Source organism: Bemisia tabaci, chromosome 5 (assembly GCF_918797505.1).
Source record: "Bemisia tabaci chromosome 5, PGI_BMITA_v3".
NCBI lineage: Eukaryota > Metazoa > Arthropoda > Insecta > Hemiptera > Aleyrodidae > Bemisia > Bemisia tabaci.
This window is the reverse complement of record NC_092797.1, coordinates 52,681,345-52,696,130: the sequence shown is the minus strand read 5'-3', so window position 1 is coordinate 52,696,130 and position 14,786 is coordinate 52,681,345. Positions and strand designations below refer to the sequence as shown.

The 14,786-nt window shown below is 40.0% G+C and overlaps 1 protein-coding gene across 5 annotated transcripts in view; it reads right to left on the bottom strand.

Moving 5' to 3' along the window:
• Positions 1-14,786, bottom strand: part of LOC109039844 (esterase E4) — a 72,282-nt gene that overhangs the window by 56,263 nt on the left and 1,233 nt on the right. For all 5 annotated transcript variants that reach the window (XM_019055519.2, XM_019055520.2, XM_019055521.2 and 2 more), the window contains exons 3-6: positions 9,853-9,990; positions 8,214-8,376; positions 2,698-2,753; positions 2,165-2,294 (exon numbers count right to left, since the gene is read on the bottom strand). In XM_019055519.2, coding sequence (XP_018911064.2) covers positions 2,165-2,294; positions 2,698-2,753; positions 8,214-8,376; positions 9,853-9,990 — 487 coding nt within the window. The remainder of the gene's footprint in view (positions 1-2,164; positions 2,295-2,697; positions 2,754-8,213; positions 8,377-9,852; positions 9,991-14,786) is intronic.

Here is a 14,786-nt window from a genome sequence, read left to right as displayed (position 1 = left end):
TCACACCGGTTATTTGTCGATGGATTTGCGCGAAAATCGGTATGTAGGGTATTTTGACACGAGAAAAACGAATTTGACGTTAGATTTTCAAAAAAACCGAAATTTCCAAAATGGCCGCCGGTTAAAGTTTAAAATGGCCGAAAATTGTCACGTCGGTTTTTTGCTGATGGATTTGCCTAAAACTTGGAATTTGAGAGTATTTTGGCATAAGATAAACAAATTTGAACTTAGATTTCTAAAAAAATCAATTTTTTGTCATTTTGAACTTTAACCGGCGGCCATTTTGGAAATTTCGGTTTTTTTTAAAATCTAACGTCAAATTCGTTTTTCTCGTGTCAAAATACCCCTACATACCGATTTTCGCGCAAATCCGTCGACAAATAACCGGTGTGAATTTTCGGCCATTTTGAACTTTAACCGGCCGCCATTTTGAAACGGTTTGAGATATTGACTTCGGGTTTGCGCGAAAAGTTTTCTTTTTTTATGCTCTTTCGAACGAGCTATCACAAAGGGGGTCTTCCCATTTGAAAATTAAAAGTTGGGGGCCGTTGCCCCCCCAAGGGGGGCCCCCCTGAAAATTTTAGGGGGGCCAAAAAGTAGCTCCCTTTGACCTAGGAATATCCCCCAAGTTTCAAATCTTTACCTCAATTAGGTAAAAAGTTAGAGGGGGTGGAAGGGACTTTTGGATCACCCTGTATTTTAACATTACTTGCCTCCGTGCTATTCCCCTTAAAAGAAACAAACATTTAAATAATCAACGTGCCCATCTCCTCCTCTGTCTGGAGGAGTTTAAAATGTAAGTGTGCCTTGAACCAGATGAATGTTGGATGATTAGATGAATTAATTAAGCAAATAAGTCTGGTCCTCTTGAAATGAGTGCCAAAGAAAATACAAATCGTTACTCTTCAGTGTTAGAGCACTTGAGAGGTTTTTCAACACTCAAAAAGAATCTGAATAGGTCACGTTTTCGCCATCACCCCAGAATGATGTCTTCTCTCACAGATATCTAAACATTACATGAGGCCGTGATCTCGAAAGAATCGCGCGATTTTTAATTATTTGGTTTCATAACTCACGCAATATCTCCACTCTGCGCATAAGTGGATCTTTAGCGGGTCGACTCATCAATTTCTGTTGTTCTTGGAGGGTGCCTTCAATTTTTTCGACAATTTAACTTTCAGATGAATGTTTTGCTTCATGAAGGAAAAGTTTGCACTGTTAATTCATAAAATTTTGCGCAACTTCTTTTCGTCTTGTGCCCAGGGTTATTAGTGGAGCTTTCCAAACGTCGCTGATACCAAGAACATAATAGCGATGCCCTCAGGGGGAAAAAATGTTTACTTAAGAAAATAAATTCTTTCTGAAGTGCTTGAAGATTTCTGCTCCATATTAACTTTCTTAAGTTTAGTCGATTCATTCATTTTTCATGAGAGAGAGAGGGGAGGGAGGGACAGAACGAGTATTAAAGTATGAAATCCCGCTGAGTCGAAAATTCCTTCGGTTCTTACACACCGTCACGCTCAATCAAACAAACAAACAAACAAAAAATCCAATTAAGATAAATTCGCGACTCTTGTCGCGGACAAGTTGCTTAAAGCAGAGAAATATTTCCAGAAAACTCGACAAAAATTCGATTTTATCCGTGAAAAAGCCAAAAAAAGGAGCGATTATGAATGGAAAACAAGTTACAAAAAAAGGTTTATGCTAAAGTTCAGAAGTAAGAACTTCAAAATCTGTGACGTTTGGGGTATCCTTTGATCATAATTTGTCGAAAGTAAAGCGATGAAATTTGAAAATTCACTAAAAAATTGTTTAATTAAATTGAATCTTCTGTACGTGTTTTTTTTCCACCTATTGATTCCATTTGATGCATGCATAAAATAAACGGCGAATTTCGTTTTAAAAGACTTGAGCCGCTCAATTTACTATGCTTGAGCCAAGCCGGTAAATTGTTGGTGATTCTAAAATTATCTTAAAAACTCTTCTCCGAAAAGAAAACTAACCTTTGGGATCTTTGTGAAAATTGCATTACATATTCGGGTTTCCTCTTCCTCTTGTCCACACTGTCATGAAATGCTAATTGAGATCAGTACTTTTAAGTCATTCCCGAATCGTTTTATTTGCTTTCATAATTGATAACCACTTAAACCCAAGTACCACTTACCGTCTGACAGCGGTGAAAGAAAATGATATTGCACGCTGGCGCCACCGGCTGAATTTCCAATTATTGTTACACTCTGTGGGTTTCCACCAAATGCAGCCACATTCTTTTGGATCCATTTCAATGCTGCCACCTGTGAAGTATTCAGTCATTACTTTCACAATTCGGTCCTCATCCTCAAGCTGCTTATTAAAATTTTGATAAGCAGAGGGATTTAAATTTGTGCGTCTTGATGAAGGAAGTAAAAAATTCATTCTGAGGGATTACCGCGAATTGTTCAGTCTTTATTCTGAGACCGAGTTCCTCCACTGAATAGGAGGATTTAAGGAAACCCATGGAAGACATCAAGTGAAAATTGGTCCCTCTCATGTTGAGATAAACATGAAGGCCGCATGAATTCACCTTGACTTTCATTATGGAGAATAATTCTGGCAGATGATTTACAAGAGACCCCTGGTCATAAAAAAATCCGGTTATTTTTTATGAATCCAACCTAAATCATTGCCAATACTATTAAAAAATAGATTGAGACTGACCTGATCTTTAAGACCGTTGTTTCCAGAAACCACATCATCCCCCGTTGATAGAAAACCTAAAAGAAAAAAAAGAAGAAAAAAAGACGGGTTTTTATTTATGAAAATTATGAGACAGAGCTCTTTATTCTTCGCTTTTTAAATATTTTTCAAGATCCAAAGAAGCGAATTTTTGCGAGTGTAGGGATGGACGAATATCGAATTAGAATGCGAGTATTTGAATATTCGAAACTTTTCGAATGCGATTATTGCGATTATTTGAGAGTTCGAATCATGCGATTGCGAATAGTTCGGAAGCGAATATTCGAATATTTCCGATTATTGCATCTATTTTTGATTTTTTACGAACCGTGAGAGATAAAATGACACTTTTGACACTTTGGAATGCGATTATTCGAATATTCGAATTTCCGGTTTCGAATACTTTGGAAGCGAATATTCGAATTTGATGCGATTATCTCGGTGCCAATAATTCGAGTATCGAATATTCGAATATCTAAACATTCTACCATCCCTAGCGAGTGGATTTGATCGAATTTTTCAACCAGATTGGTAGAGTTTGCAAACCAATGGACGAAAATGTTATGCTGAAGTCATAAATAAATTCAGTTGCTCGGTTTTTCGCCGACGTTTGCATCCAGCCACTTTTCAACCCACTTAGGAGTCGAGAATTTAGGATGTGGTTGTCACTGCTGCCAGCACGAAAACCAAATTAAGCGCACCGTCGCCCATAGGGAATTTCCTTTTGTTGTAACGGAGGTTGACGTAAGTAAAAAATTTCAACCAAATTCAGTGGCGAAAATTCAACTGATGCCGCAATCACACGCTGAATGTGGCTTGAATGTGGAAGTCATCGGCCCGATGCCTGAATTTTGCGCGTGACGCGCAAAATTCAACAATTCAACGGCAAAATTCAACGCAACCATCGGACTAATGTTGGAATTGTCTGAACTATTCGAGTAGATTTAATACATATGTATGAAAATTACTCGAATTTGCTAAATTTCAGCCGTTGGGCGATGACTGTTGACTTCCACATTCAGCTGCTAAATTCAGCGTAATTCTGCGGCATAAGAATACGTCTAAATCTTGGTGAGAAGCGCAATGTTGTCACATCGGTCAATAAAATCAGTAGCACTATTACCAAGTTGCAATGGTATGTTGACTTTATTTCCGTTCAAACACGTCCAATTGCAATATTGCCATGCAGGAAATTTGGTAGCAATTTCTTTCCTTTTTTTTTTTTTTTTTTTTTTTTTTTTTGATATTTGCCAGTAAAACACCACGAGAAGAGTTAATTCTTAATATGCTACGCATACAACTTAAAGTCCTACGATGATAGCGGTGATAAGGTTTGCAAAATATTCGTAATATTTGTATTACTGGCAAACGTTTTGCGTTAATAATCGTGGGAGCAGTGTCAACAATATTACCAGTAACATTACCCTGCAATATTCCAAATTACAAAGAACTACAAATGAATTGAACTTTTACCTGCGATTAACTTTTTCTAACATATCGCATACTGATACAAAAAGTAACTTTCGGTCAACAATTTCAAGCGCAATATTGCTCCTTCTTTATCAATATGGTAGTAAAGTTGCTACAATACTACTTTGCCTCGTAAGAATGGAATAGGAAGAGAAATTCTCTTGCAGTGGAGGATCTCTTACTTTTCTGTTCCGCGTTAAAGTCGCCGCTTAGCCTTATGAGTAAGCGTGTGTTGATTCAGATTATTACAATTCAGCAGATGGATAAAGGGAATAATGCTCAGCATTCGAAACGTCACGTTGCTAAGACTGTGCAACTCTTTGAGAGTATTTTTTGCCTCAAAAATTAAAATTATGACAAAAATATAGACGAATTTGCGAATGAAAAAATCATTACACAGGGAGGCATTTTTGAAGGCAAAAGTCGCAAAATACGTACGTGCCTCGATTGCAACACACAGTGCAAGGGGTCAGTGAGACAGGTTAGACTGGAATTTTTGACTAAAATTGCAAAATTTTGAAACTTATTTGTTCGGTCATATTCTAAAAAGGGGTGCTTTTTGAAGATCGGTTCGTTAGAATTCAATGAAAATATTTTTGAACCTCTACGCTCCGCAATGTCAACGAAGGAATAAGCTTAGGATAAGAGGTTGGACTGGAACTTTTGACTAAAATTGCAAAATTTTGATACCTATTTGTTTAGGCATATTCTAAATCTTCGGGTGTGCTTTTTGAAGATCAGTTAATTAAAAACCAATGAAACCATTGTAGATCCTCTGCGTTCCATGATGTTAACGAAGGAATAAGCTTAGAATAAGAGGTTGGACTGGAATTTTGGACTAAAATTGCAAAATTTTGATGCCTGTTTGTTTCGCCGTAATCGAAATTTCAAGGGGTGCTTTTTGAAGATCAGTTAATTAGAAGCCAATGAAACCATTTTTGATCCTCTGCGTTCCGTAATGTTAACGAAGGAATAAGCTTAGGATAAGAGGTTGGACTGGAACTTTTGGCTAGAATTGCAAACTTTTGATACCTATTTGTTTGGTCATATTCTAAATTTTAAGGTGTGCTTTTTGAAGATCGGTTAGTTAGAAACCAACGAAACCATGTTTGAACCTCTACGTTCCGCAATATCAACGAAAGAATAAGCTTTTAAAGTTTCACATCATGCACGTCTGACTTCTCCCAATTACTCGCTTCACTGAGCGACGTTCAAAAATCCCTGCTAACATTTCAATTTCCTTCTTTTAAAACTAATGAACTTTTTTGTCCGAGATTTTCACAGAATGGGCCTGTTGCATGCAAGAGATACAGCCGCGCGAATAGACTTTATAGAGGTTAAATGACACGAAAATTACGATGGTCACATTATAAAAGTCTGAAATACACTCCTTACTGCGCAATTTGCGTTGTTAGGAACGCGCTTTTTCAAATTTCCCGCGTCTGGGGGCAGTTTTCTAATCACCGGAAACGAGCTAACGGCGGGCTCGGTGATTTCCGGAAGATGCCGAGTCGTTGTTGTTGTTGTTATTTTTTCCTTCAGTTTGTTCACAAACCCAACGTGATCTCTTATAGTGGTCCATATACGCTTTATGCGGTCACCAAATCGATCAACTTTTAAATATCCAACGCAATCCTTCTACATTTCATTTCACGATATCACGAGCTCCGATTTTTAGGTTATGCTGTCAGTTTTAGTTGACCGGAAATAGCCGCGAGTTGCCGTTAATTGTCTCCGTAAGAAAACTGCCCCCCGACGCGGGAAATTTGAAAAAGCGTGCTCCTAACAACGCAAATTGCGCAGTAAGGAGTGTATTTCAGACTTTTTTAATGTGACCATCGTAATTTTCGTGTCATTTAACCTCTAAAGAGTCTATTCGCGCGGCTGTATCTCTTGCATGCAACAGGCCCATTGTCCTCCCGAAAAGGGAACTAATCTGTAAAAATTCCAGCATATGCAATGTTTGTTGCTTTCCTCGTGAAAGAATGAGGTGTGACAAAAAATTTTTAACGAGATACCCAAGTAGCAGTGATCGCGATAAATAGCGATTTTATCGGTTGGTTATCGCGATTATATCGGTTGCAATATATCGAGGTATTATCGCATGAAAAATTGCGATATATGGCGATTAAATCGCTATTCGCTACACATCGCAATTTTTGGTTCGATCAAATCGCGATCAATTTTCGTCGATAAAGTCGAGATTAAATCGCCATTTATCGCGAGTTTTATCTCGAAAATATCGCGATGAATTGCCGGGCGATAAAATCGCGATTTTATTCCGATAAGATCAAAGATAATCGCTCAGATGTTGATGATCCTGGCGATTTTATCGCCAAATCGCAACATATAGCGATTTTTCCGTTTAGAAATACTACTTGGGTACGTGTTTTGTGACTTTTACCATAGATTCAGATTCAAATAGTGCACAGAGAGACATTTCAACACAAAAGTTTCATTAATACAGAGAAAGAAACACAAAATAACTGTAGCATTTGGTTGACAAGAAAAAATGGCAATTTCTCGAAGGAATGTTATGAAAGACGAGTGGTAAATATCAACGTCGCAATCGAACGTCGCAATCGGACGTCGCAATCGGACGTCGCAATCGGACGTCGCAATTTTCCCAGTCTCTCCACTGTTTTCCGCTCTACATTATAAGTGAAAACTGTACCACAATCAACACAAAATTGGTCTTTATTTGTGTGTCACTTCCTATATTAACCAGAAGTAAAACAAGAACACAAATATTTTTATCATTGTTGGAAAAGGCGGCCTATGGTGGCGTTCAGAGTATTTTAAAGTTGCACTGCTATTTTCAACGACATTTTTCAATATGGGACTACAATTTTGGGCTCATTTTAGAAACAACGTAAGTGCCTTCAGTTTCTCTATGCAGATAGGTGCTTTTACGGATGGGTCAAAAATTTTAGTTCCCTATTGCAAAATGACGTCCAATTGTTGGTGCCGCTCCGCCCGCACGGTCTAATTAAAAGGTAAACTGCGAAAAAAAAATTCAATCATATTATGAACCGGACACTCTGTCGCATCCTTGCAACGCTCTAAGTTTTTCATCCATCCTTTCCTTACCCATTTCTTCCATCTCTCTCTTAAAATCTCAGTTTTCAAATTTTCAGGCCTTAAGCCGCTTTTTACATCCTATCAGAACAACCATCTAATTCATCTAATTAATCTAATCAGTGTAACGACAAGCTGATCCAATGCGGACCGATTCTTGCTCATGCTCATCCACGCCTCGTAAGGGCTGAAGAGATTAATGTTCACTTACTTCGATTCCTACCACCTCAGCGAAAGCTTCGGCCACATACTCTGCGCTCAATCAAGTCATAAGTCAAATTATTATCTTGTTAGTAGTTCCTGAATACAGCGTCCAGTTTTCCAACAAGTTCAATTCATCTATTTTCATCTTTACCTCAATTCTGCTCTCCCACAATTTATTATTTTTCGTGCGCGTAAAGTTGGGCTCTTAGACGTTTTCAGTCCGTTTAACACTCAGTCCCAACCCCTAACGCGACACACTCGGTGTTCCATATCAGTGGCGTGGCGTGAATAGCGATATATCGATTGTTATGCCATTTAAACCTATGGAAGAGGATCGATAAACAGGGTGTTCGCAGAGAACACCTTAATAATCGATTCTTCACCATAGGTTTAAATGACATAACAATCGATACGTCGCAATTCACGCCACACCACTGTTCCATATCGATCGAACTTTCCGGTTTGTCAAAGGAAAACTTCGGTTCGTGAGATGAAACTCTTCGATTGGACCGAACCGAAGAAAGAAGTTCGATCTGACGAACCGAATGTTCGATCCTACGAACTGCTCGGGTGGACCGAATAGTTCAACCAATGTAAAAGTACTGAACATTCGTCTTTTACGATAGAACTTTTTTTTCAGTGTGGGTAGTGTTATAGTTTCAAATTATTAGAAGTTTTTCATTGAAATTCATAAAATATACGGCATCTCAGACAAAATGATCGGCTCCAGGGATAATCAAGCTTACCTAAAGGCCCAAGTCGGTAATTCAGCGTAATGAAGACTATATCGTCGGCGTCCGAATCAAGAAGATAGGCCGGACCGTAAATATTTGATGAACCGAACATGAAGGCACCTCCATGAATGAACACAATTACGTCCAAGGATGGATTTGTATTCGATGCCGGTAGCTGAAATCAGTTGATGAAGATGTGTGAATAAGTAAAACTCAGCTTCTGTGAATATAATTTACTCACCTCAGCTTTTTTACTATGAATCTATGTCACCCAATGGCTTCTTTTTCCATTTGCTTGTTTGAACTCTTTCTTATAGATGAAAAACTTTCGTTTCCTTGATAGGTTTAGTCCAGGCGCTTGGTAGCTAAAAATGAGGCTACCTGGAATTTTGGGTACACAGCGATTTTTTTGGCTTACTTTATGTTTTTTGGGTCGCTGAATCCGAATCTGAAATTTCCTACCGCGTATCTGGTGAGAATTTTCCGCCATTTTGAAAAAATGGCCTAAAAAGGCCTTTTTTGCGGTTTTTTTGATATAGCGGCTACGCATGACAAAAAATCCCGGATTTAGTTAATGTTTTGAATAGCTGACATAATTTGGAAGAAAATGGTGTATAGATATGCTAGGTTTGGTCAAAAATTGAGGAAGATGCAGCATCGTGAACATCGCGCCCATTCACGTTTTCGCGGCGCACCCGTTAACGCGTGATCCGGCTCGCCGCGGTCAGCCAAGTTTCGAAGCGTTCCAAAGTTCCGAGATCCGAGGTTCCTCAATTTTTGAGCAAACCCAGCATATCTATATACCATTTTCTTCCAAATTATGTCAGCTATTCAAAACATTAACAAAATCCGGGACTTTTTCTCATGCGTAGCTGCTATATCAAAAAAACCGCAAAAAAAGGCCTTTTTAGGCCATTTTTTCAAAATGGCGGAAAATGCTCACCAGATACGCGGGAGGAAACTTCAGATTCAGATTCAGCGACCCAAAAACATAAAGTAAGCCAAAAAAATCGCGGTGTACCCAAAATTCCAGGTAGACTTACTAGGCGCCTGGACTAGTTTGAGTCAAAGACAAGATAGTCAAGAAAGGTTTGTGAGTTAAAACTGAGTATTGAGTATTGCATATCGAGTCATAATGAACGTCCAATGGCAAAGCTCGTTTAAAAAAAAAATAAAAAGTATTTTGGAAAACGACTTTGAAATTTGTAGGCAAAAAAACTCGTACAAAAAGTCAACATGAATCAGAGTTTAAAAACTTAAAAAAAAAAAAATAATAATCGTGAAAAAGAGCATAGAAGAAGAGAAATAAGGAAGAAGTATTTTTAATTTACTGCGAAGTCATAGGTTTCGCTGAACTGGCAATTTTGAGACAGTAAGTAAACCATATTTCATTATTTTCTCGAGGGTGAATCTCAGAATACAAGTAATCGATTTTTGTTGTTCAAACTGTCCGAGTGTACCCCGTTTTTATTGACGAAGCACGAACTGAAATTTTCTATCACTGACTAAAATTTCGGAGCATACTCGTCTTGATAGGGCAAGAGACGCCCCCTCGAAACACCATAGGATTGACAAACAATTGCTTTAACTATTTATGCAAAGCTTTTTGCCTCATTGATAGAGCAAATCTATCCCTCTAAAAATATTTTACCTTCGTTGTGTATACGTTCAAGTGGAGACAGTCTTCAGCACCGACGGTGGCATATGTCCCGTGATCATAGGCGTAACATTTCGATCCACGCGTAGAAGCATTCCACACTCCGATCCATGGTTTCACCGGCTGAGGCTCCTGTTCAAACGTCAATTATCAGTTATAAAAATCCAGCAATGTCTTTTCGGAAAAACATAACTGACAAATCAGTACAGAACGGTAAGTTTGACAAACTGAGAGTCACGTGGGGAACCTATTCCATCAGTTTGGTGAATGACTCTAGCGCTGTTTCACGCCACACCCGAGGACACAGGCTCGGACTGGCCATAAGGCCAATCTGCCATTGGCAGATACGCCCTCTTTCCGTGCCGAAAACGCGCCCCTCTTACAGATAGCAAAATAAGAAGAAGAAAAATTACGAACGAGAATATGTGAGAAAAATTTCTTAAATAAACGGAAGAGGAGAGAGTTAGGAGTAAAGAAAGGTACTTTAACGAAGGATAGAAGTAAACAGAGGTCCAAGAACTACTTTCTGAAGCGTAAACAATTTTCTGTGAAAATTTCACCTTCTTCTTGACATACAGGTGCTTTATCATCCCCCTCCTTCATTCGCTATGTGTAACTCCCTTAGAAGCGTTGGTCGGTTCGATTTTTAGACATACGCATCCTTTATAGACCTCTTAAGAGACCTTTAAACATATTTCTTCCTTTCCAAATGACTGTTGATTTGGACACGCCATATCACGGTGCCGGACACGGGAGCTGTCAGCAATGGATTTCGGGTGCAGATTGCAAAACGACGGTGGTGGCGCGACTGCGGATTGCACAAGAGTTAGGGCGCTCCGCGAGAATATATGAACAATACCTACCGAAGCGTGTGGCTCATTTTAGAACTTTGACTTTTAGAAGTTTTCTTGTCCGGACTGCGGGCCGAACGCTGCCCTTTTTTTAACGGTATATTACAGAGAAGTGCAGGTAAAGGGGAATCGTGTCGATATAAAAGAAGGGGCAGTGGACTGATTAATCGGAATAACTGGTCAAACAGTGGTTGCCCATTTTTGAGAGTGATTCTTTTCGCTCTAAATGTTTTTACTTTTTTCTTTAGGCCTTGTCCCCACGGACCGTTTCACGAGATTTGTCCCAGCGTTAAATTCCACTTACGAAGTTGAGAAAAATATTGAGTTAATCAATATTTTTCCCAGTACCAAGTATGGTACTTGTACCCCTAGGACCCACTGAGAGGAGAGGAAGAAGTGAAACGAATTGTGCGATATTTTTATTCATTACTCCATTGTTAATGTTTGTTTCGTTAAAATAATGTGTATAATTGTCAATTGAGTGCAATTAGTATTTTAATCCCGGTTAAATACTCGACTTTATCTAATTTATCTTCTCGCGCAAACTAGTCGCAGGACTGTATATGAGCCTCGTCCCGTGGAGACGGTAACTGGGAAAATCCCAGAAGCTTCATTCCTGCGATTCGAACTTGGGACAAATCCTATGAAAACGTCTCGTGGAGACAAGGCCTTACCTTTCACCTCTTGTATTTTAATCCCCCTAAGTTGAGAAAATGACAATTCTATATCTACCAGCAATCCCCCCCCCCCCCCCGATCACGTCATCGGGACACCCATCAAGGACGCCATAGAAACATCCGTTCATGACGTCATGGAGGCACCTGTCGATGACGTCGATGGAAACGAGTCTCGTTGATGACGTCATGGAGTTATCCTTGAATGACGTCTTGATAATGGCATTTTGAGGTCACATCCAGGGTACCAGTTGATGGTGACGTTACAACACAAACCATAATTCATGTATATACATTTATTGCTAATTAGTTTTTGATGAGTCAATATTTTCTAAATTTCTACTTTTTAATAAATTTTCCGCTTCATATATAAAACCTACTTTAGCATGTACAGCATCAACTTGTTTTCAATCCCCCGCCACCTCTTTCTAAAAGTCAGAGAGTTTTTAGAATCTTGTCCATCTGTATTACAGGTCGTCAATTTTTACAGCCACAAGCTGTTCGTTAGTTCCTCAGATGTCCGATTCAATTTAGAGATTCAATTCTTCAATCCCGCGGCCAAAGTTTGTTTACATCATACGAGCGCCCTAACTCCTGTGCAATCCGCAGTCGCGCCACCCGTCGTTTTGCAATCTGCAGTGCACCCGAAATCTATTGCTGACAGCTCCCGTGTCCGGCACCGCGCCACATCATAGCTCGGGCAAACTTAACCTTAATTTGTCTCGAAATTCAAAAGTAAGAGACATTTAAAATGTAAACGAGATACAACTATTCGCGCAAGATGAATGTCCACATTGCATATGAAAAATGCAAGACGCGATGCCGTGAGTCGTGAACTCGCAATGCTCTGCTCTAGTTTGAAGCACCATTACGAATAAGACAAACGGAAACAAACACAATATGGAAAAAGAGGGAGGGAAAGGATGCATGCTTACGACGGCGCAGAGATACAACTATTCGTACTTGATGGACGTCCGCGCTGCATCTGAAAAATTGAAGGCGCGTTGACGCGAAGCGAGAGCTCTCAATGCTCTGCTTTATGCTGTCACTGAAGCGTCGCTCTGATTCGGAAGAAAAGTTTAAAAAAAAGTCCTGAAGACATCTCTCCTACCTTCGGCTGTACAACTCACGTAGTGCTTGAAGCACCATTACGAATAAGACAAACGGAAACAAACACAATATGATAATAAAGCGAGGGAAAGGATGCGCGTTAACGACGGCGCAGAGATACAACTATTCGTACTTGATAGACGTCCGTGCTGCATCTGAAAAATTGAAGGCGCGATGACGCGAACCGTGAGCTCTCAATGCTGTGCTTTACTTTCAATTTTGCAATTTTTACTCCGTGCGATCAATAAACTTTGAACCTGAAAATAGCGTAAACTTGTACTGATTTTCCAAAATTTTCCGAACCCCTCTCCACGTAGGGAATGCCCTACCAGGATTTATCACATAACGCTCCTTTGACCAGCCAAGGGTCCACGCCCTCAGATGCGAGCCAGTCCGACCCTGCGAGGACAACGCCTTGATGTAACTATTCCCTGCTCTATAGATGAGCATGTTGCATTCTCAAAAAATGAATGCGTTTCAGCTTTCCTGATCCCCCCGGTGGTAGAGATACCCGCTGCACGCTATCTCCGGCGAGCGGGCCGATTATTGAAATTGATAGATAAAGGTATAGACAAAGAAGACAAAAGGGATTAGGAGGGATCCTATTGGAGGAAGCGGATGGTTGCAATGGACAAAGGAGGAAAGGAATAGACCAACTAACGGCAACCCACGAGAGACCCTTTAGTTAGTCCATCATTTACCCCCTTAGTCTATAGGAACCGCCTATTTTAACCGATGGGATCGCTCCATACTCCCTATGTCTCCTTTGTCTACAGCTTTGTCCGTCAATTTATCGGGCCGCAGTTGGACGAAAACGACGTAATCGCGTTACTCGATCCTTATCCACGTCACATGACGATCCGCTAATAATGCTATCGTGGTAAGGAAGAACGCCGTAAGAACATTCAGGCGTTGCCAAATTGCCTGCAATAAAACACGAATTTCCTGGTAGACTTGTGAACATTTTCCTTCCAATTTTTCAGACAATTTGGTTCGCAATTTCACCTAAAGTCTCTGAAAATGTCAAGGAGAAATATTCATATCTTTTTCCAAAAATAAGCATTTTATTGCAGGAAATTTGGCAACTCTCGAATGTTCATACGGCGTTCTTCCTTCGCAAGGCAGAATAGCTCTTTTCTTCCTCTACATTCTGAAGTACCAAAATCGTCTTTTTGTACCTATTCTTAGTATACAGCTCTGGCGATTGTTAAGGGCCGTCCATGCAAAAGAGGGGGGGGGGGAGTGACATATAGGTGACTAAGGGAGAGGAAGGAGTCAAAAAGTCGGGGTACTTGGGTGACGGCCGCCGGGCCGCCCTCAAGAGGTTTGAAGTTTTAATCCTCTATTAATAAGTCTCAATGCCAATGACAACGATTAAATCGATTATTTTCACTTTCAATATATTTTTTTCAGACTTTTCATTGTTGACAGGAGAAAATTTACGACTACTAATTCAAAACAATTCCCAACTCGTGCCCCCCCCCCCCCCCAAATGGCACTTGGTGAGTTCGTCTTGAATTCAGTCCAAGCAATGCTGAAATCAACTCCTCTAGCACTGTTAAACATTTTGGAGTGAAATTCTGTGAGGGTCTACGTAGCAACGGAAAACCCCGAGTGAAATTAATGCGGAGCTGAATCTATTCCCCTACGGAATGATTCACACTATTACGGAGCGCAGTCTGCTCTTTTCGTGGAGTGTCATACGCTTTTTCGGTGCTGCATTCACTTCGTATTCATGATATGACTCGGAGTTTTGGGGCACTATAGTATATACTCCGGCACCGAATTTTACTCTTCGATTTTTAACAGTGTTGGATTTGGTATCGCCACCTAACCCCCAAGACCCACTCTGCCGTGTTAAGGAAAGATGCCGCATGAAACTTCGTTGGTTGCCAAATTTCATTTCATTAAATACGAATTTTCGAGAAAACTCGTGTATATTTTCCATTCAATTTTTCAGAGAGTTTTCTCCGTAATTACATCTAAACTATCTAAACATATTTCAAGAGAAAATATTCCTAACTTCCCTCAAAACTAAAAATTTCATAGGAGGAAATTTGACAACTCTCAGATTTTCATACGGCAATCTTCTTCAGCATGGCAACATTCTGCACTGAAAAGAAAATTCCGGCCATGGAAGCCGTACTAACGGGCTATACGGACATACCATCGGCGTTCCGGGCTCAGAGACCGAAAATTCCGGGCGTGGCACCCGGAGCGGGCGAGGCTACGACTCAAGTACCCGGAACTTTGGGCCTCCGAGCCTGAAAAGGACAGTATGTCTATGTAGCCG